Genomic DNA, 21,236 nt, shown 5'->3' on the forward strand with positions numbered 1-21,236 from the left:
ATCTTCTTCCAGGTTCTTAATGATGTAGTCAATAATAGGATTGTTGGTATTAATTTGGAACAATAATGCCAGCTGCATGCTTCGTGGCTATTGGCAGAGGGGTGACCTTGCAGGTCAGCTAAGCAGTCCTGGAAGTGCTTTGATCTGATCTATACAGAGCTAGAGCTGTCTAGTCTAACAAGGGAAGCTAGTGAGGTCTCTCTCCATGGGATGCTGATTCTTCTCCAAAGAGCACTGAGGACAGCATGGCAGTGGCTTTTGATGCAATGCTGGCTCGGGTCAAGGATGTTTGTAAAAGAAATGGTTTGCTCATTCTGTCAGTACTGTCTGTCATAGTGGGATGTCTTCTTGGATTCTTCCTCAGGACCAGGCGGCTCTCTCAGCAGGTCAGTAACAAATGAGCGTGACACTGGGCAGAAAATGTCAGTTCTGTAACAAAATAGGAGATAAAACAACCTATGGAACTTCAAGGATGAGTATTTCAAGATAAAAATTAATTTGTTAGTGTGGTAGTATTTTGATAGGAGCCTACCTTATTTTCTTTGGGTCCTTCCATAGATTTTATATCCAATATATTGATAAACTGTCAATAAGACACTGCAAGTCTACCTTAAGAAGCACATTGTAATGTTGCATGTATGAATAAAAATACTGGCTTCTGAAACTGAATGAAGTGCTGCATTGTAGTGAATGGAAATGGAAACAGTGTAGCATGTTAACTGGTGTCAGAGTACATTCTATTTGAATTTGTATTAGAACATGTATTTCCAATTAAAACACTAGGGAACTTTTTATGATTAACATATCCAGAGTTACAGATATTTATTTCCCACTGAGTATATTTTATAAGAACCGAACTGGGATGTCCCATTAATAAAAGCACAAGTTATTACATTCACCAGGGGATTTCTCTTCCAATACACCTCTACTAATCTGTTTGTAGGTGCTCAATTCTTCCTATCCAGAATAGCCTGACAGACCAGACAGGCAGTGACAAATGCATTGCTGAACATGTTTTTCCCCAAGAATATAAATTTTAATATTTTAAACAAGTTATGGTACTTCAAAAATATGTGATCATTAAACCAGTTTTGTCATCTTCTGCTGCTGGCCCTGAGTTGAAAATCTTCTATGTCCAAACAGTAGCTTCATGCACATAGAGTGAAATGTACAAAATGCAGAATAAAGAGATTATCCAGCGAAAACTATTAATAGTGGCCCATAAAGGGCCTATTTATTTAATTTTTGACTGCTTTGGCACGCAGATGCACAATGCAATTCCATTAATATGGAGAAACCATTGAAGGGGATGGAGATTTTACTGATCATTAGGACATGTGTTTGTGGCAAATGAATTATCCCTAGCACTTATTTCATTGTACTGCTAAGGCAGAATTGTTTTTTGTTTGTTTGTTTTTTTAGATCCACAATATTTCAAAGTGTCCCTGAGTGAAGCAAAGCTTATTTTATTTTCTCCGGAATCAGAACACATTACATAGCCTTAGTCATTTAAAAAAAATTCCCCAACTTCTTCCATCTGTACCACTTGAAATGATATGCAGTAGTTGCAAGTAATATAAACTGATCGTACAATTTTATGAGATCATTCAGTTTTACCAGCAGCTGTAAGGTGCTTTGTGAAGAAAGACAATCTTACACATCAAAACCATAAACACATCTCTCCGTATATTTGTAGGAAATTAGTTATTTCCAATTCCCTGGGGAGTTATTGATGAGGATGCTGAAAATGTTGATTCTACCACTGGTTGTCTCAAGGTAAGTGAGTGCGACGATTTGCTCAAAAAATAGATCTAGTGTTCTAAATGAGGCAACAAAACCACCTTTTCATTGTAACTAAGTTGTTGTGTAAGTGCAAAGACTATTGTAGACAGCGCTGTAATGCATTAATATTTGTGATGGATTTATGAACATGGTTAGAAAAACATGGCTTTAGCTGAAGAGAGTTCTGGATCAATAGGGACATCCTGCTAGAATAACCCACAGAAATATTGTTTGCTTACAAGCTACCTTTTGAAATGAATTTATATTTTTCATTTTTAAAAAATGATTTTTTATTGAAACTAAACAAATTAGTATGAATCAGCCACCATACCATAAACTAAATCTAATCAGTTGAAAGAATGTAACTTGCAAGTCATACAAAACACCACAATTTACAGTTCTTTGCCATATTTTGAGAGAGAGACTTGCTGTAGTATGATGAATAATGAAAGAATATATGTGGTCACTAAATTAGCATGTGTTTTGTATTAACTTCAACTGGAGATGTGGGTGTTCTGACAATCAGGTCCATAATGCTTTGAAAAAAGCATTATATAGACTAGATTATGTGCTCAAAATATTACCTCTGTCTCTTTCCAAGAGTTCATGAAATACAAATGTATGTGTCTAATGTCCTGGCTGCATAGTGGTGTTTATTCCAGATCACTTATAAACTCACTCAAATAAAAAATGACTTTATTGGAGACCTTTTGTTTATTGAGAGAAAACTGTAAAGTAGGTATGAAATCTCAAGAGCGGTATTTGCCAAACCTTGCTCTGAGCCTGTCAGTCAGACGTACTAAGAGAAATGACAAGTGTAATAAGGAGAAATGGGATTCCAAACTGAAAACATTTTTTTTCCCCATTGGAATGTACATTCGTTTTCACAAAGATGACTAGGACAGCTTATCCACAGTTGAGAACAAAGTTAATGTTAATTTGTCTCTTACTCTGGACGCACTGTATACTTCCAATGTTAGCAGAGCACTATTATGTAAGCTCACATAGCTTTTACCTCCGAGGCATTACTAATCAGTAAAGGCAAGTATAAACTAACATGCATTGAATGGAAAATGGCATGCCTGATGAACTTCCAGCTTAATTAATCCCTTCTGGAAACAATACCATAACTAATTTTATATAGTGCCTTTGCCAAGCTTGGCAAAATTCAACTTTTTAAAATAATTTCAATGGATAATATCCATGTTTATTTTAAGCACCTTTTCCTATATTTATTTAAGTTTTCACAGTTGTGGGAAGTTATGTGGGGGGTCAGACATTAGTGAGTCAGACAGTAATTATTTAATGAGAGGAGACATTGTGATTCAAAAAAATTAAAGTTTTATAACCGTTAAAACCCAAATTGTCACCATCATGTCAAAATATACAAATTAAATATTCTTAAATCAAACTCTAATTAGTTCTCAAGCAGTATTTTTTGTTACTTTGCCCATCTGTAAATTTGGATTATTATCAATGGAAATATTTTTGTTGTTTTGTGGGTGTAAACTGTCCCACTGCGTAGAAAAGATAGGAAGTATGGCAAGAGACCACCCTGGCTTAACCAGGAGATCTTCAATGAGCTAAAACTCAAAAAAGAGTCCTATGAAAAGTGGAAACTCTGTCAAATTACAAAGGATGAATATAAACAAATAACACAAGTATATAGGGACAAAATTAGAAAAGCCAAGGCACAAAACGAGATCAAACTAGCTAGGGACATAAAAGGAAACAAGAAAACACTCTACAAATACATTAGAAGCAAGAGGAAGACCCAGGACAGAGTAGGCCTGTTACTCAATGAGGGGGGAAAGACAATAACAGAAAATCACCAGGGCCTGATGAAATGTATCCTAGAATACTCCAGGAGCTGACTGAGGAGATATCTGAGCCATTAGCAATCATCTTTGAAAAGTCATGGAAGACGGGAGTCATTCCAGAAGACTGGAAAAGGGCAAATATCATGCCCATCCAGAAAAAGGGAAATAAGGACAACCCGGGGAATTACAGACCCGTCAGCTTAACTTCTGTTCCCAGAAAGATAATGGAGCAAATAATTAAGCAATCAATTTGCAAACACCTAGACGATAATAAGGTGATAAATAACAGTCAGCATGGATTTGTCAAGAACAAATCATGTCAAACCAACCTGATAGCTTTCTTTGACAGGTAACAAGCCTTGTGGATGGGGGGAAGCAGTAGATGTGGTATATCTTGACTTTAGTAAGGCTTTTGATACTGTCTCGCATAACAAACAAACTAGGGAAATACAAACTAGATGGAGCTACTACAAGGAGGGTGCATAACTGGTTGGAAAATCATTCCCAGAGAGTAGTTACCAGTGGTTCACAGTCATGCTGGAAGGGCATAACAAGTGGGGGGATCGGTCCAGGGTCTGGTTCTGTTCAATATCTTCATCAATGATTTAGATAATGGCATAGAGAGTACACTTATAGTTTGTGGACGATACCAAGCAGGGGGGGGTTGCAAGTGCTTTGGAGAATAGGATTAAAATTCAAAATGATCTTGACAAACTGGAGAAATGGACTGAAGTAAATAGGATGAAATTCAATAAGGACTAATGCAAAGTACTCCACTTAGGAAGGAACAATCAGTTGCACACATACAAAATGGGAAATGACTGCCTAGCAAGGACTACTGCAGAAAGGGATCTGGGGGTCATAGTGGATCACAAGCTAAATATGAGTCAACAGTGTAACCCTGTTGCAAAAAAAGCAAACATCATTCTGGGATGTATTAGCAGGAATATTGTAAGCAAGATACAAGAAGTAATTCTTCCGCTCTACTCCGCACTGATTAGGCCTGAACTAGAGTATTGTGTCCAGTTCTGGGCGCCACATTTCAGGAAAGATGTGGACAAATTGGAGAAAGTCCAGAGAAGAGCGACAAAAATGATTAAAGGTCTAGAAAACATGACCTATGAGGGAAGATTGAAGAAATTGGGTTTGTTTAGTCTGGAGAAGACAAGACTGAGAGGCGACATGATAACAGTTTTCAAGTATATAAAAGTTGTTACAAGGAGGAGGGAGAAAAATTGTTCTCCTTAACCTCTGAGGATAGGACAAGAAGCAATGGGCTTAAATTGCAGCAAGGGCAGTTTAGGTTGGACATTAGAAAAAACTTCCTAACTGTCAGAGTCGTTAAGCACTGGAATAAATTGCCTAGGGAGGTTGTGGAATCTCCATCATTGGGGATTTTTAAGAGCATGTTGGACAAACACCTGTCAGGGATGGTCTAGATAATACTTAGTCCTGCCTTGAGTGCAGGGGACTGGACTAGATGACCTCTCAAGGTCTCTTCCAGTTCTATGATTCTATGGTACAAAATATGTAGGCATGATAGTAGGTCACACTGGTGGGGGAGTGGCACTGTATGTGAAAGAAAGCATAGAGTCAAATACAGTAAAAATCTTAAATGAATCAAACAATACCATAGAATCTCTATGGATAGAAATTCCATGCTTGAATAAGAAGATTATGTCAGTAGGAACATACTGACGACCACCTGACCAGGATGGTGACTATGATTGTGAAATACTCAGGGAGATTAGAGAGACCACAAAAACAGAAAACCCAATAATAATGGGGGATTTCAACTATCCACATATTAACTGGGAACATGTCACCTCAGGATGGGATGCAGACATAAAATTTCTAGACACCATTAATGACTGCTTCTTGGAGCAGCTAACCCTGAAGCCCACAAGAGGAGAGGCAATTCGTGATTTAGTTCTAAATGGCACACAGGATTTAGTTCAAGAGGTGAATATAGTTGAACCTCTTAGTAATAGCAACCATAGTGGAATTAAATGTAACATCCTTGTATGGGGGAAAATGCCAAAGAAACCCAGCACAGTAGCATTTAACTTCAAATAGGAGAACTACACAAAAACGAGGAAGCCAATTACACAGAAATTAAAAGGAACAGTCACAAGCTGTATGGACACTTTTAAAAAACACTGTGACAGAGGCTCAAACTAACTGTATAACCAAAATAAAAAACAGAGGACCAAAAAAAAAATGCCATCATGGCAAAACAACACAGTAAAAGAGGCAGTTAGAGACAAAACGACATCCTTTAAAAATTGGAAGTTAAATCCTACTGAGGAAAATAGAAAGGAGCATAAATTCTCGCAAGTCAAGTGTAAAAGTATAATTAGGGAGGCCAAAAAAGAAGAGCAACAGTAAAAGACACAACAAAAATTGCTGTTAGTTTTTAAGTACAGCAGAAGCAGAAAGCCTGCCAAACAATCAGTGGGGCCACTGGACAATCGAGGTGCGAAAGGCCGTTGCGGAGAAGCTAAATGAATTCTTTGCGTTGGTCTTCAGGGGAGGATGTGAGGGAGATTCCCACACCTGAGCCATTCTTTTTAGGTGACAGATATGAGGAACTGTCCTAAAGTGACATGTCAATAGAGGATGATTTAGAACAAATTGATAAACAGAAATAAGTCACCAGGACCAGATGGTATTCGCCCAAGTGTTCTGAAGGAATTTAAATATGAAATCGCAGAGCTGCTAACTGTGGTATGTTATGTGTTATGACTAAGCCTCTGTACCATATGACTGGCAGATAACTAATGTGAGGCCAATTTTTTAAAAAGGCTCCAGAGGTGATCCTGGTAATTACAGGCCAATAAGCCTCATTTCAGTACCAGGCAAATTGGCTGAAACGATAGTAAAAAATAGAATTATCAGACACATAGATGAACACAATATGTTCGGGGGTAGAGTCAACATAGCTTTTGTAAAGGGAAATCATGCCTCACCAATATATTAGAATTCTTTGAGGGGGTCAAGAAACTTGTGGAAAGGGTGATCCAGTAGAAGTAGTGTACTTGGACTTTCAGAAAGCCATTGGCAAGATCCCCACCAAAGTCTCTTAAGCAAAGTAAAGGGTCATGGGATAAGAGGGAAGGTCCTCTTATGGATCAGTAACTGGTTAAAAGACAGGAAACAAAGGGTGGGAATAAACGTCCAGTTTTCACAGTGGAGAGAGGTAAATAGCAGATTCTGTACTAGGTCTAATAAATGCAAAGTAATACACATTGGAAAACATAATCCCAACTATACATACGAAACGATGGGGTCTAAATTAGCTGTTACCACTCAAGAAAGAGATCTTGGAGTCATCATGGATAGTTCTCTGAAAACACCTATTAAATGTGCAGCAGCAGTACAAAAAAAAAACCCAGAATGTCAGGAACCATTGGGAAAGGGATAGATAGTAAGACAGACAACATCATATTGCCACTGTATAAATCCATGGTAGACCCACACCTTGTATACTGCATTCAGTTCTGATCACTCCATCTCAAAAAAGATATATTAGAATTGGAAAAAACTACAGAGGGCAACAAAAATGACTAGGGGTATGGAACTGCTTGTATATGATGGGAGATTTAAAAGTCTAGGACTGTTCAGTCTGGAAAAGAGATGACTGAGGAGAGATATGACAGAGGTCTACAATATTGTGAATGATGTAGAGAAAGTGAATAAAGTGTTATTTACCCCTTCACATAACACAGGAATCAGGGATCACCCAATGAAATTAATAGGCAGCAGATTTAAAACAAACATAAGGAAGTCCTTCACACAATGCACACCCTTGTGGTTGCCAGGGGATATTATGGAGGCCAAAAGTATAACTGGGTTAAAAAAAGAATTAGATCAGTTCATGGATGATAGGTCTGTCAATGGCTATTAGCCAAGATGGTCAAAGATGCAACCCCATGCTCTGGGTGTCCTTAAACCTCTGACTGACAGAAGCTGGGAATGGATGATAGGGGGTAGATCACTTGATAAATTGCCCTGTTCTGTTCACTACCTCTGAAGTATCTGGCACCAACCACCTTTCGGAAGAGAGGGTACTGGGCTAGGTGGACCATTTGTCTGACCCAGTACGGCCATTCGTATGTTCTTGTGTGTGGTGATATCAACATTTACCAACATTTACTGATAAAAATCTAATCCTTCCAAGCCTACTCATGTACATATATGCTATCGCATTTTCCCCCATACCAAATATAATTATATCACACATTTATAATAAGTATGTTCCACTCTGATTTCATGTTGTATTGTTCTATATTGTGCTCTTAAACTGTAAACTCTTTTGGACAGGTAACCTGTAATTTGTTTGGCATAGCTCTCCTGCTGATATAACAGCCAAAGATTAGTAGGATATAGGAAAGAAAACTTCTGCCATATTCCCTACCCTGACAGCCGTAGAGTGGGGATATGTAGGAGCTACTATACTAACACCCCACCCCAGTGGATGGCCCTCCCAGCTTGGGGTGGTCCTTCCATGGACAGCTATCCTGTATACAGGGCCAGAATCTGCTGGCGGTACAAAGCAAAGTGGCCAAACTACAGAGTAGGATCTGAGCCAATATCTCTTGCAATATTTGGTGTTTTTCTTAAAGCACCAGCTCCTAGAGTCAGGTGAATACATCACAATCTCAGCTTTCGTTTAAAAACAAAAATAAGTTTTGAGTCTCATGGTTGCACAGAACAGCTTAAAAATGTGACTCCTAAAAGCTCAGACACAACAAGGTAAATAAACAGAACCCCACTGCCACAGGGTGACGCCGGCCCTTTAAGAGGGAGTAGGCTCAGTGCACCTGTGATTCATCAGCTGCCTCCTGGTTGGGTTTAAAAGAGGGCAGCTGGGCCCTAGAGGGCGAGAGACCTGGTGAGTTAGGGTTGCCCTAGCATACAGACTCAATTCAGGAAAAAGGCAGGTGAGGGACCCGGGAGACTCTGGAAGGTCCCTGATGGAAACTGTAGGTGGTTTCGGGGGAAGCCAGACGATAGGAGAGCAGTAATAATAATAGGCATTTGCTGGCTAACTTCCCCAAGCTAGAGAGCAAGGGCTGGAGAGAGCTAAAGGCCAGACAGCAACAGAGGGAGTTGCCTTCTGATTTTTAAGCTGGAGAGCCAAAGCTGAGGGCTGGAGAGGATGAAGCAGGGCTGGCTCCAGGCACCAGGCACCTAAGCACATGCTTGGGGCGGCACCTGGTAAGGGGCGGCGGGGGGAGCGTGGTGCAGTGTGGCATTCTGCGGGGGGGGGGGGGCGCTCCGGCGGCGCGGTGCTTGGTGGGGGGGGCGGGCTCCAGTAGCGCGGTGCTTGGTGGGGGGGGTGGCATGGGCGTGGCGCTGGGGGGGGTCCGGCAGCGCTCGATGGGGGGTGGGGGTGGGCTCTGGGGGCTTGGTGGGGGGGTGGCATGGGGCTCGGTGTTCGGGGGGGGGTGTTCTGGCGGTGCTTGGCGGGGGGGGACAGGCTCCGGCGGCGTGGCGCTCGGGGGGGGGGGGTTTCCCGGCGGCGTGGCGCTCGGCGGGGGGGCAGCGCTGGGGGGGAGGTGGCGTGGCACGACGCTTGGCGGGGGTTTGGGGGGTGGCACTTTTTTTTGATGCTTGGGGCAGCAAAAATGTTACAGCCAGCCCTGGGATGAAGACAGGGGAACAGCGGAGCGGCTCACCTGCAGATGTCTTAGTGCCAGAGAGCTGAACCCAGGAATGCTCTGCTGGTGAGGATGATCTCCTAGCAAAGAGGCTGTAGGGGTTCCTGCTCGTAAAAGTGGGGTTCCATTCTAGCTGGAAGGGCTGGAGTGGCTGTCCTAGCAAAGAGAGAGAGAAGAAAACTGACAAGGAGTCTAAGTGTGGCAGAAAACACTGGAGTATGGTATGGAAGGACACCCAGCAGAAATGCTGCACGGGTGCGGTGTGGTTCCCACTGAGAAGAGTAGGGTTTTAAGCACTATTTACACTGAGTGTGGGAAATGGACTATGTTTGGGACTTTTGTTGAAGACTTTTTGAACTATGTTCTGGTAATAAACTGGGCTCAAGAAGAGCTGTTATTCAAGCAAGAGAGCCTGAAGTGGAGCTATTGGGGATTCTGAACGGGGAAACTGAGGCAGACACACCTATGAGGGTGCTCAAGGAGGAGCCGCTGGAGCTCATCAACATTAATATTTTTTACAATCTCGTGGTTTTTAACTCCATCTCATAATTATTTGGAAGCCTGATTCATTATTTTTGAAACCTTGGGGTTGTCAGTACTGCTATAGAATTAAATGTAGTTATACACAATACATAATTGTTATAGAGGGCACTCAATGGGCATAGACAAAGGAAAAGAGAAGTGTTCAGGGGAAAACTGAAAATAAAAGGTCAATTATATGTGGGGAAGGGGTGAGGCAAGGATAGAAGGGGGCTCCTGCTACGGGGCTAAAAATAGCAATGTAGACACCAGCCCGAGCTCCAGACCAAGTGGGAACATCTACACGGCTATTTTTTGTGCTGTAGGACAAGCCCAAGTCTGTACAGCCAGGCTCTAAGACTTGCTGCTGGGGGTCTTTTTTAGCAGTGTAGACATATCCACAGAGTCTAGCTGCACCCTGCCTCCTCCTCTGTTCACCGCAGGAGAACAAGAGCCCATATTCATACATAAACTAATCATGCATTTGTACACCATAATTTGCACACACACAAAGTAACTTTTTAAAGAAAGAGGTGGAGCCTGGAGAAGGGAAAATTAATAGAAATATGCAGAATTCAAAAACAAGCAAGCAAATCCTGATGACAGAAAATGAGCTAAACTATGTGTTTCCTTTGTTTTTATTAATCTCCCATCAATGTAGCAATGTCTCATTCACTCTTTCTAAAGCTATAATAGGATCATTGTATTCAATCAGTGATAAAATTTACAAGGGAAAACCATACTATACAATATCATGAATGTTAAGAAAGAGACTTGCCACCTGAAGATATGGGGAAAATGTTACTTGACCATTAAAATCATTAAATTAAGATTAAGATACAATATTTCACAAACTATATTAGATCTCAAAAGTCTAAGTAAATTGAGATTGCAAGACAGTAATGTATGAAGGGACAAATAATTGCAAAGGCATTTTCTGAGACTGCCTGAAATCAAGAAAATTTGGGGCTAAAAATCTTATAAATAGTTTATAGTAGTATTCATAAAGGAAATCCTCCTTTGTCTGTTAGACTATGGACCTAATCTGGCTGTCACTGAAATTGTCATGGAGCATGATTGGGCTTTATATGATTTAGCAGATGGCTCAAATCTAAAAAAAAATCCCTCCAGAAATAACCAATGGGTTAACAGTTGAAGCTTGTTAGTCACAAAGAATATTATTTTAAGACATTGTAAAGAAATGTCAAGACTTTCTGAGAAGCAATTGCCAGGCATGAGGAGGTAATACATGGAATGGAAAACAAATAGGTCTGAAAGAATTTGCAGTTTGTTCTTGAAATACTCAGTAGTGAAATGCTACAAGACCAGATGTTAGACACTGATGAATGTTGCTGTAGTTGTCTACTGTGTTGTACACTGTGTGCGTACATATACACATAGGGCACTGAGTTTAAACCTTTTTATTTTCTTAACGAGAAAAAGGAATGGGAATATTAAAGGAAAAGCGGATTGTAACAGACAACTGATTTGAGCCAGATCTTGGAATTCAGTAACCCCAAACCTGGACTGTGCTCTGGCCCTTTATACCACTCTACCAGGTGGATCCACCCACTGAATTTGGGCCATGGAGGATATTCTGCAACAGAGGATCTGTCTCCCTTACTCAGTTCTTATTCAGCCAAAACTTCCACTGACTTCTGTTCTTTGGGCCAGGGACTGTCTGTTACTTCGTGTTTGTAGAGTCGCTAGCATAATGGGGCTTGATCCTGATTGAGATCTTTGAGTGCTATCAGAATGCAAGTAATAATAATTATTATTATTAATAGTACAAAATATATTTAATATACATAAAATATATACACGCGTACATGGCTGTAACTGAGATGAATGGGAAATGTGAATGTTTATTTTATGTTTATTAGCCCCCTAATATGTTTAAGAAATTTGGGCCCAGATCAGCTATGCTAATTTATACCAGCTGAGTATCTGACTCAGTGTTTAAATTTACCAAGAAACTATTACAGTATAAATAAGTAGTCCCTTGACCTGTTTAGTTCTGTATTACACGGCTTCCCCCAGCAGATGGCTCTGTTCTAGAAGGCTATGTACATTTCTAATTGCTAGCTAGACAACGTGAATGTTCACACTCATTCAGCTGCATTAAAAACACATTTCAATAAGATGTTCTAGGGTATTTTTTAATGCTATGCGAGTGCTACCTCCGTGCCTACCCAGAAGACAAGAAAAGGTCTCATCTCTCTGAATTGACTTAAATATGAGACATATTTTTTAGGGCTGTTGATTATTCGTAGTTAACTCATGCGATTAACTCAAAAAATTAATCACAATTTTAAAAAATTAATTGCAATTAATCGCAGTTTTAATTGCACTGTTAAACAATAGAATACCAATTGAAATTTATAAAATATTTTGGATGTTTTTCTACATTTTCATATATATTGTATTCTGTGTTGTAACTGAAATCAAAGTGCATATTTTTGATTATAAATATTTGCACTGTAAAAATGATAAAAGAAACAGTATTTTTCTATTCACCTCATACAGGTACTGTACTGCAATCTCTGTTGTGAAAATGCAACTTACAAATGTAGATTCTTTTGTTGTTACATAACTGCACTCAAAAACAAAACAATGTAAAACGTCAGAGCCTACAAGTTCACTCAGTCCGACTTCTTTTTCAGCCAGTCACTAAGAGACAAACAAGTTTGTTTACATTTACAGGAGATAATACTGCCCTCTTCTTATTTACAATGTCACCAGAAAGTGAGAACAGGCATTTGCTTGGCACTTTTGTAGCCGGCACTGCAATGTATTTACATGCCAGATATGCTAAACAGAAGTCTTAAAAGAGCAACACTCTGATGCGGAAACTACAGAACCCGAACCACCAAAAAAGAAAAACAATCGTCTGCTGGTGGTATCTGACTCAGATAATGAAAATGAACATGCATCGGTCTGTACTGCTTTGGACTGTTATCGAGCAGAACCTATCATCAGCATGGATCCATGTCCCCTGGAATGGTGGTTGAAGCATGAAGGGACATATAAATCTTTAGTGTATCTGGCACGTAAATATCTTGCGATGCCGGCTACAACAGAGCCATGCAAACACCTGTTCTCAATTTCAGGTGACATTGTAAACAAGAAGCAAACAGCATTATCTCCTGCAAATGTAAACAAACTTGTTCGTCTGAGCGATTGGTTGAAACAAGAAGTAGGACTGAGTGGATTTCAGCCTCTAAAATTTTACACTGTTTTATTTTTTAATGCAATTTTTTTTTACATAATTCTATATTTGTTAGTTCAATTTTCATGATAAAGCGATTGCACTACAGTACTTGTATTAGGTGAATTGAAAAATACTTTTTTTTTTTTTTTTTTACAGTGCAAACACTTGTAATCAAAAATAAATATAAAGTGAGCCCTGTATACTTTGTATTCTGTGTTGTAATTGAAATCAATACATTTGAAAACGTAGAAAATATCCAAAAATATTTAAACGGTATTCTATTAATGTTTAACAGTGTAATTAATCACACGATTAATTTTTTTAATCGCTTCACAGCCCTAATATTTTTTAATTTTTGACTTGTTTCCCTCCCACACAGCTAATGCTCCCTGGATGAATGGATAGTTTGGAATGATATAGGAATCATTTTCAGTCTTTCTCATTAATAATTGACATGTTTAATTAAGCCAGGTTTACAGCAGACACCTCTGTGTCCTGTAGATACCTTAAGTGCTGCCCTTATAAGTGAGGGGAACAGATATTCAGGACTGCCTGACATGTCAGCACCATCTCATTATATTAGTTAGTGCTAATGTAAAACTTCTGGGCAAACATTTGCTGTATATACTGCAGAAGTGATGATAGTCAAACTTGTGCATTGAGACCAGGTGCAATTCATGTAGCAAGATTGCATGTTGAATAACAGACACTAATGATATATGCCGAAAGATCACTATTCTTTTAAATTCTGTGGTTGAGAGAGGGCATTAGACAGTGTAAACTAGACGTTTTTAAAATGTTTGCCCATCATTGTATAATTTAACGGTGATTTAATTACTTTGATCCATCTTCTTATGTCCCAACCTAGTCTAGTCTTTGATTAATTTTCCTATGGTCATGGTACTTATCACACTGCTTTTTGCATTTACCTTTGAATAACTTGCTGTTTGAAGACAAATAAAAATGATAATGGAAATAATGCTGTTAGTATGTTCCAATGATATTACTATACGTTATACACTATGAGTCAAATTTTCCTCTCATTTTACCAGTGTTACTCTAAGGTAACTTCATTTGGCCAGAACCTCAACTGAAACAAATCAGCATAGTTCCATTGACTTAAAAATAGAGCTATGCGGATTTCCATTAGCTGAGGTTCTGTCCGATTCAATTCAATGGATTTAATCCAAATTTACACCAGTGTAAGTACCAGCAGAACTGGGCCTTTTCAGTCCAGCTCTCTTCCTGCTTGATTGGACAAACTTTTTAATGCAGTCACAAATACAGACTCCAGTTCTCCAAATGTTTATACATGTATATGCAGTCCATTGAGTTCAAAAAGAAAGAAGGAAGGATGGTCCAACAGTTAGGGCACTAGGTTAGGATTTGGGAGAGTAGGGTTCACTTTTCTGCTCTGCTACATACTTCCTGTGTGACCTTAGGCAAGTCACTTAGCATTTCTAGGTATGTTTACACAGCCTTCGGCAGCGAGCTTCCTAGCCTGGGCCAATAGATTTGGGCTAGTGGGGCTCACACTAGTGCTCTAAAAATAACTGTAGATAGCACTCTGAAGTTGTGGCTTGGGCTTGAACTTGGGCCCTGAAGCCCATCTCCCAGTTATTTTTAGAGCACTAGCATGAATTCTACTAGCCCAAATCCATTGACCTGGGCTGGGAGGCTCGTTTCTGCGGGGTGTGTAGACATATCCTCTGTGCCTCAATTCCTCATCCATACCACTGGGATAACAGTACTTTCCTACTTCACAGGGGGGTTTTGAGGGTAAATAAATTAAAGATTGCAAAGTGCCTTGAGATATTCTGATGAAAAGTGCTATATAACTACTACTACTATTATTATTAGTGGGTAAGTGCTGGCAGGATAGCAGTTTAAATGGGCAAAAGTCTGAAACTTGCCATAACTTGTGCCTATGATCCTGCCACATGTATGTTCCCTTTTAGAGAGACTCAGCCCATTCCGTTTCATCTTGGAGTTAATGATAATTTCTTATTATTTTAGTATCAACAGTTTGCTATGCACTTGAGATAACTAAAGAACGTACAGTTTTTACTCTTTTCCATGTACAGAATCTTTCAACAAATAATTTCTCTCCATTTTTATCCAGGCTCTCAAAAGCTGGCTCTGTGCTAAGTTAATGTTGTTAAGATGATCTCTCCCGCAAGTAGGCTGACACAAGTCTATATTCATTTATAATTTAATATATTTATTTCTGTGTTCCTCTGGGATAGTACTAAGTCTGCCTTTTTGGTGGCTGATCCAAATTCTAGATGGCTAAATATAGAACAACCCATCATGTTATCAGTTTTGATAATCCTTTATCCTTCTGCTCAGATTCCCCTGTGGGTTATCCCCGTTCATGCTATTAAAGCCTGGTATTTAATTAGGAAACTACTTCATTAGGGCACTGCTCAAGGTGTTTCCCGGTTCTAGATTTTTTCCAGGCTTTCCTGCTTGGGCATTTGCTTTTTCACATCCTGTTCATTCATGGGTATTGCCCCTTTCTCCTCTTTGTTGATCCAGCACCATTGTGACATATTCAGTTTTCTTTCCCAAGATTTGTATATTTTATTTGCAGACTTGCTGCTTCTACAGATGCTCTTTGATAACTTATAGCACTTATAACTTCTTTATTTGAGAATGGGGGGGTTGGTTTAAAATATATTTGGAAGCCAGATCCTCTCAGCTCATGTAAATTTTGTCCCGCAATATTTTGCTTGCTGTCAATTGAAGGTGTGTCACTTACAGGTCTCGTGCACTTGCAGTTTGCTATAGGGGCAAAATTGCATCTGTAGATTTAGAGGGGTTTTCCCAGGTGTTTCTGGATACATTTTCCCTCCCTCACACTGTCCTGAAGGGGCCCACTGTGCTATGTACTTAGATGACTTTTAACCTCCATTCCTTCATGAGGTATCTGCATTTGGTGGTGTTTGTTTCATGGTTTATGAAGAGATTTGGGATCCTTCGAGATGGTAGGTGCATACAAGGCCAGACTTCCAAAAGCCTCACATTTTCAAAAATGCCTGGCACCCACAACCAGGGCCAGATTTTCAAAAAAGCTCAAAAGCCAGCAGCTCCCATTGATAGTTTATTTAGGTGCCTAAGTAGATGCTCACCTTTTCTGAAAATATGGCCAGATTGTGGGTACTGAACATCTACGACAATTCCGTCCATAAGCAATTTTTTTATTATACGTTCAGGGAAGCTATTACCTTAAATCAGGCTGGTACCAAGAGCCATGAAAAGCGCGTTTTTTTCTCAAAGTGTGAGGCAGTCTGGGAACGGATGATCTTTCTAGGCTGGGTCACTGTAGTCATGAAATGGGGAGGAGAGCTAGTCCCCGAATGATCTTCCTAAAACATGTTGCTTTCATTAACCTCTGTGTAACATACATGGTACACTGGCACATCAAGGACAGCGTTTAGTGTTGCATGTTGACATTCAACTTTACTGTGAAAAGAAGAACAGGAGTGCTTGTGGCACCTTGTACTCCTGTTCTTCTTTTTGCGGATACAGACTAACACGGCTGTTACTCTGAAACTTTACTGTGGTAATTTTTGAAGAGGGAAATGAAAGATTTAACAATGGGATGTCTGTTCCTATCTCTTTGAGATATATGTTCGTAGCTGGAGTGTAAGTGAAAAATAGCTTCATGATACTGTTTGGTTTGGGTATGTTATGGGCAAATCTGTGCAAATAGTCATCTTATGAAGCAAAGAAACTTACATTTCAAACAGGTTTATAATGCTTCTGTGGGGGAAAGTATGGCTTTTTTCTCAGCAAATGGCTTTAGGACCTGATAAAAATACTATTCCAAGCAGGGTCCTCGGAGAGCCGTAGATGGTATTTCTGCAGCTGCTTTTCAAGCCCCCATTAGCTAATGCAATACTAAAATGATTGCACTGTGATGCCCTGTCCCATGCACCCAATTTAACATCAGCTTTTATATGTCTAATAGCTGGGTGATTGGTCTTTATGAAATGAGGTCTAGAGAGGACAATTTACTTTATACAGACCAAAAATGAATCAAACAGAAACCAGCATTTTTTGTTTTTTTTCCATTTGTGGGGTTTTTTTTCCATTTGTGGGTTTTTTTCTCCCATTCAATGATGTGAATTTGTCAACACAATAGAGACTGATCTCCTAGTCCCAGAAGCAGATTAGCAGCATTAGCAGCGCACACAGATCTGACCTCATTGTCATTCATGTAAAACTAGGATTAACTGATGCAATGATGCAGCACTCATATTCCTGCTGGCTTCATGGTTTAAATTTAATCATAAATATATAAGAGACAAATTCTGTTGTCTCCAAAGAGTTGTATTTCTATCCTGGACAGATAGTCTAGTGACCTAAACCAGACACACACATTTCTACCAATACAAAGTGTAAACAGGTGACCTATGTTAACTTTATCTCTCATGCCCATCACTGATACCGAAATAATGATGAGTAGAAATATAATCCAGTCCAATTAGGAATATATTCTCAGCCCTTCCCTATGATATGTAGGTTACAAAGGAGATATGTGGCAATTTTTACCTACTTTCTTGAGAGAAAATCTCTGCAAAGAAGCAAGTCTTGAAGGAGCGAGATATAGAGTGAAAAGCAAAACTGGTCTTGAATAAAAGCAAAAGGAAAGGATTACGCAACGGAAAAATGAGCTGGTCGGAGAGCAAAATAACTTGATTTGACTGTTATTTTACACAATCCACATCGCTAATATGGTGTAGAAGTTAAATTAAATTACGGTGAAATCTGTACAAGAGAGTACCCTTACTAACAATCCTTTTGTTTTGAGAGATTGTCCCAGGGTATTCTCAAATGCACAGAGGACAATTCTACTCCAACTTTTTAGGAGCCCACATATGTTAAGCCCTCACTTTTTGTCAGTCACTCAAATGACTGTCTACTGTCCAGATAAGTTTCACTATATAAGTGACGCTAACAGTAGCTGACTTTAGGCATGTAATGTCATTTGGCCAGATCCTTGGGCATACTATGTCACCTCTCCACCCTTCTGTGTCAGAAAGATGTAAAGACAGCTTAACCAGTTACCTGGGGATTCCTCCAATATAGGGATAATCCCTAGCGTAGGTGGTATAGAAGGGGCATAGCACCGCTATACCATCAACCATCCAAGCTCCCACTGTAGGGAGTACGGCCTGGGGAAAAGAGGCCTGGCCAGAGCATTGCCACTCTCCAGTGATCCTCAGCTGTTGTAATGGCCTGTTGTGGTGGTGGGAAGCCAAACGCAATTTAGAGCAGCCATGAGGCTACTCTAAATGTCAACAGCTCCATGACTGGAGATTATAAAGGAGGACAAAAACAGCTTTCCTCCTCCCATGTCCTCTCCAGTGTCATTTACAGTATATCCAGGCCAGAGAAGCTGCTTATTGCGCCAATGAGAATCACATTGTATAATGAGGGAAGGAGAGAAACTTCTTTAATTTTTTGTCTAATGTCAACAGGGGCATTTCAATGAAAAATTGAAACAGTTGAATGAATTTGTAGGTCCTTAACAATATATTAAAACATGTACACAACAGTCTGTTACAGAGATGTTATCTTCTGTCTTCCAACTAAAAATGTACTCTTGACTTCGTCTCAGTTGTTCTGGTTTTGAAAAAAAAATTGTTTTCCAAAATAATTTTCTGGGTGTGAATTTTTAGTGCTGATGAAAAGGGGCTGAATTAATAGCTCAGGAGCCGAATTCCTCAGGTTATCCATAGAACGGCTACAGCTACGGCATGTGCCTTTAGCTTGCTGGGACTGGGCAAAGTTTTGACACTATTCCCAGATTTGGGCCTCTTGGCACACACACTAGGTACACACCTCATATCTGACACTCCTCTTGGCCATGGGAACCCCCAAAATACACTTGCATAGGCACTGAAACTAGTGCCATCTCCCCCAAGTCTCACCAGCAGCTTTTATATGTTCCCCAGAATTCCACTGAAGGTGTGAGCCTTCTGATTTACAGCTTTCCTCTTCAGGGACACACATTAGTGAAAGCCAACAGACAGACTCTTCACAGGATTCTAAAACACCATAACTCTTTACTTAGGAGATAAAGCACAAGAGATCATTTAGAAAACAGTGAACACACAGAATGCAGGCCCCTCACTCTAGCTCATACTTCTCTTAGGGGTCCATCTGCATTCAGAGAGGGAGGGTTTGTTCCCTCTCCCTGCCAGCCTGTCTGTCTCACCAGGCTCCTGTAGCAACTCCCCTGAGCTTCAGCAGGTGAAAATGGCCAAAGACCCAGAGCAGAACAGCTCCTGCCCTTTTATAACTTTCCAGTCTCATCTTTCAGGTGACTCTGATCAACCTCCTCTGGTGATCACTGACCCCTACCAAATGATGTAATTGCTAGGAGATCTCCCTTACTAAACCAGTTCTCAAGGGGAGGAGTTGGCCATTGTCTAGGGTGCTTCTATTTGAATAGAGGACCATCCAGGTTTAACTACCCCCTTGAAATTCTAGTACATCATAGAGGTAAAAGAACAACAGAGAATGCAACCAAGCCTCATATTCAAAATGGAGTTTGCAGTTTGATAAAGATATATACAGTTTCCAATATCAAACAGAATTAATAAGCTGTACAGATTCCCCAAATCATCACAGTGAAAAGTTTTATATCTCATTATCAATCACTTGAACCAGCTAGTCTCTCAAATCACACCAATCTAACATGAAAAGAAACTTGAGGCAGGGCATGTAATACTAAATATCATGAATGCTTCTACTACCACGCTTTTATATATGAATGCTATAGATGTGCATGGCACTTTACAGATGCCTAGAAGGGGAAGGTTATATTTAAATTAGATGTGACAACGGCAAGGATGACAGACAGTGGGGGAGAACAAGGGTTACAACAGTGAGAGATCAGGAGATGCTCATTATTCCAAATGCTTTTTGTTAGTTCCTTTTTAAGTTTTTATTGCAAATTTGCCTTAATATATTAAAATCTGTGAAGAGAGGGCAAGAGTAGATATGAGTGCCGGAGACCAAATCTGTTATACACAATGGACCAGTTGTTTATGACATGCCTCTCAGGAAATGCAGCACAGAAGGCGCATGGGGAGGGCACTTAGGCATGGGGAGGGGAAAGGCTGTTCTTAAATGTATGTAATATGTATGGCTGCGGCAGCTGCCTATGGGCTGCTCTGCAGCTCAGAATAACTGGAGCATAGAGCACTCTGGCCCCTGCACCTGCCCTGGCACACCTCTGTGCTGGGGGCTGCAAGCAGGGATGAAGTAGGGCAGCGTACACCAGCCCTGAGCTGTTCCTGCACTAAGGGACTTCTCCAGGGGATAGTTCAGGTCCTTTTGGCTACAAAGGGGCTAGAATCTGACCCAATATATTCAATTTTGTCAGATTTTCTCCGTCTTATCTGTAAAAAAAGAGCAAAGTTGGTAGTAAACCATGTCATGTTGTAAAGAGTTATGCACGTTGTAATCTCTAAATTGGACTAACCCAATAGAAATTACGTAGGAAAGGTCAGGATCCAATTTTGCGTGGTGGGCATCTGTGATCACAAAGTGAACGGGTGTGGAAAGGGCCAAAGCAGTTACCAGCTGGGGATAAGCAATTTGTAGATCTGACCAGGGCCGGCTCCAGCATTTCTGCCGCCCCAAGCAAAAAAAGAGGGAGTGAGGGACCTGCCACCCCCGAATTGCTGCACGTGCCGCCCTCTCCCTTGGCCGCGCCAAGCACCTGCTTGTTAAGCTTGTGCCTGGAGCTGGCCCTGGATCTGACAGAACATTTCTGTACCTTCTAAATGCCTTCAAACACTTGGACAGTGTTTCATACATTGAGCAGCAGTGACATGTGAGGTTGGAGGAGTTGGGTGGATTTCTTCGGTTTCCTCAGGATAAAAACATCTGTGAATCATAAACAGTTGAATGAATCTTTCGTTTGTTTATCTATAATTCAAACTGACTGTGTTTTAAATTTTGTTTATTCTTTTCTTAATCTAAAGACACTTAAAAGAATTGGCAAGCCAGAAAATTAAAGACCATTAAATGGATTTTTTCCATAAATCCAAAGCCCTATTTATCTAATTTATATTAATTCTTTTCATTTGCATCCTGAGTTCTGGCTTTGGGAAAGAGTTTCTTTATTAAAGCACTTCAAGTCAATGTAACAGCTTGCATTCTATGAATGCTGCTAACACTACAGTTTCTCAGATCTTTTTATCTCTCTGTGATCAAAGTCTG

At 40.1% G+C, this 21,236-nt stretch overlaps 1 protein-coding gene across 1 annotated transcript in view; it reads left to right on the forward strand.

The window, feature by feature from the left end:
- SLC1A7 (solute carrier family 1 member 7) overlaps positions 1–21,236 on the forward strand; it is an 83,458-nt gene continuing 62,222 nt past the window's right edge. Inside the window, exons 1-2 of the mRNA XM_054036515.1 lie at positions 1–386; positions 1,697–1,776. Of these exons, the coding sequence (XP_053892490.1) occupies positions 246–386; positions 1,697–1,776 (221 nt within the window). The 5' untranslated portion in view covers positions 1–245. The remainder of the gene's footprint in view (positions 387–1,696; positions 1,777–21,236) is intronic.

This window comes from Malaclemys terrapin, chromosome 8, assembly GCF_027887155.1.
Source record: "Malaclemys terrapin pileata isolate rMalTer1 chromosome 8, rMalTer1.hap1, whole genome shotgun sequence".
NCBI lineage: Eukaryota > Metazoa > Chordata > Testudines > Emydidae > Malaclemys > Malaclemys terrapin.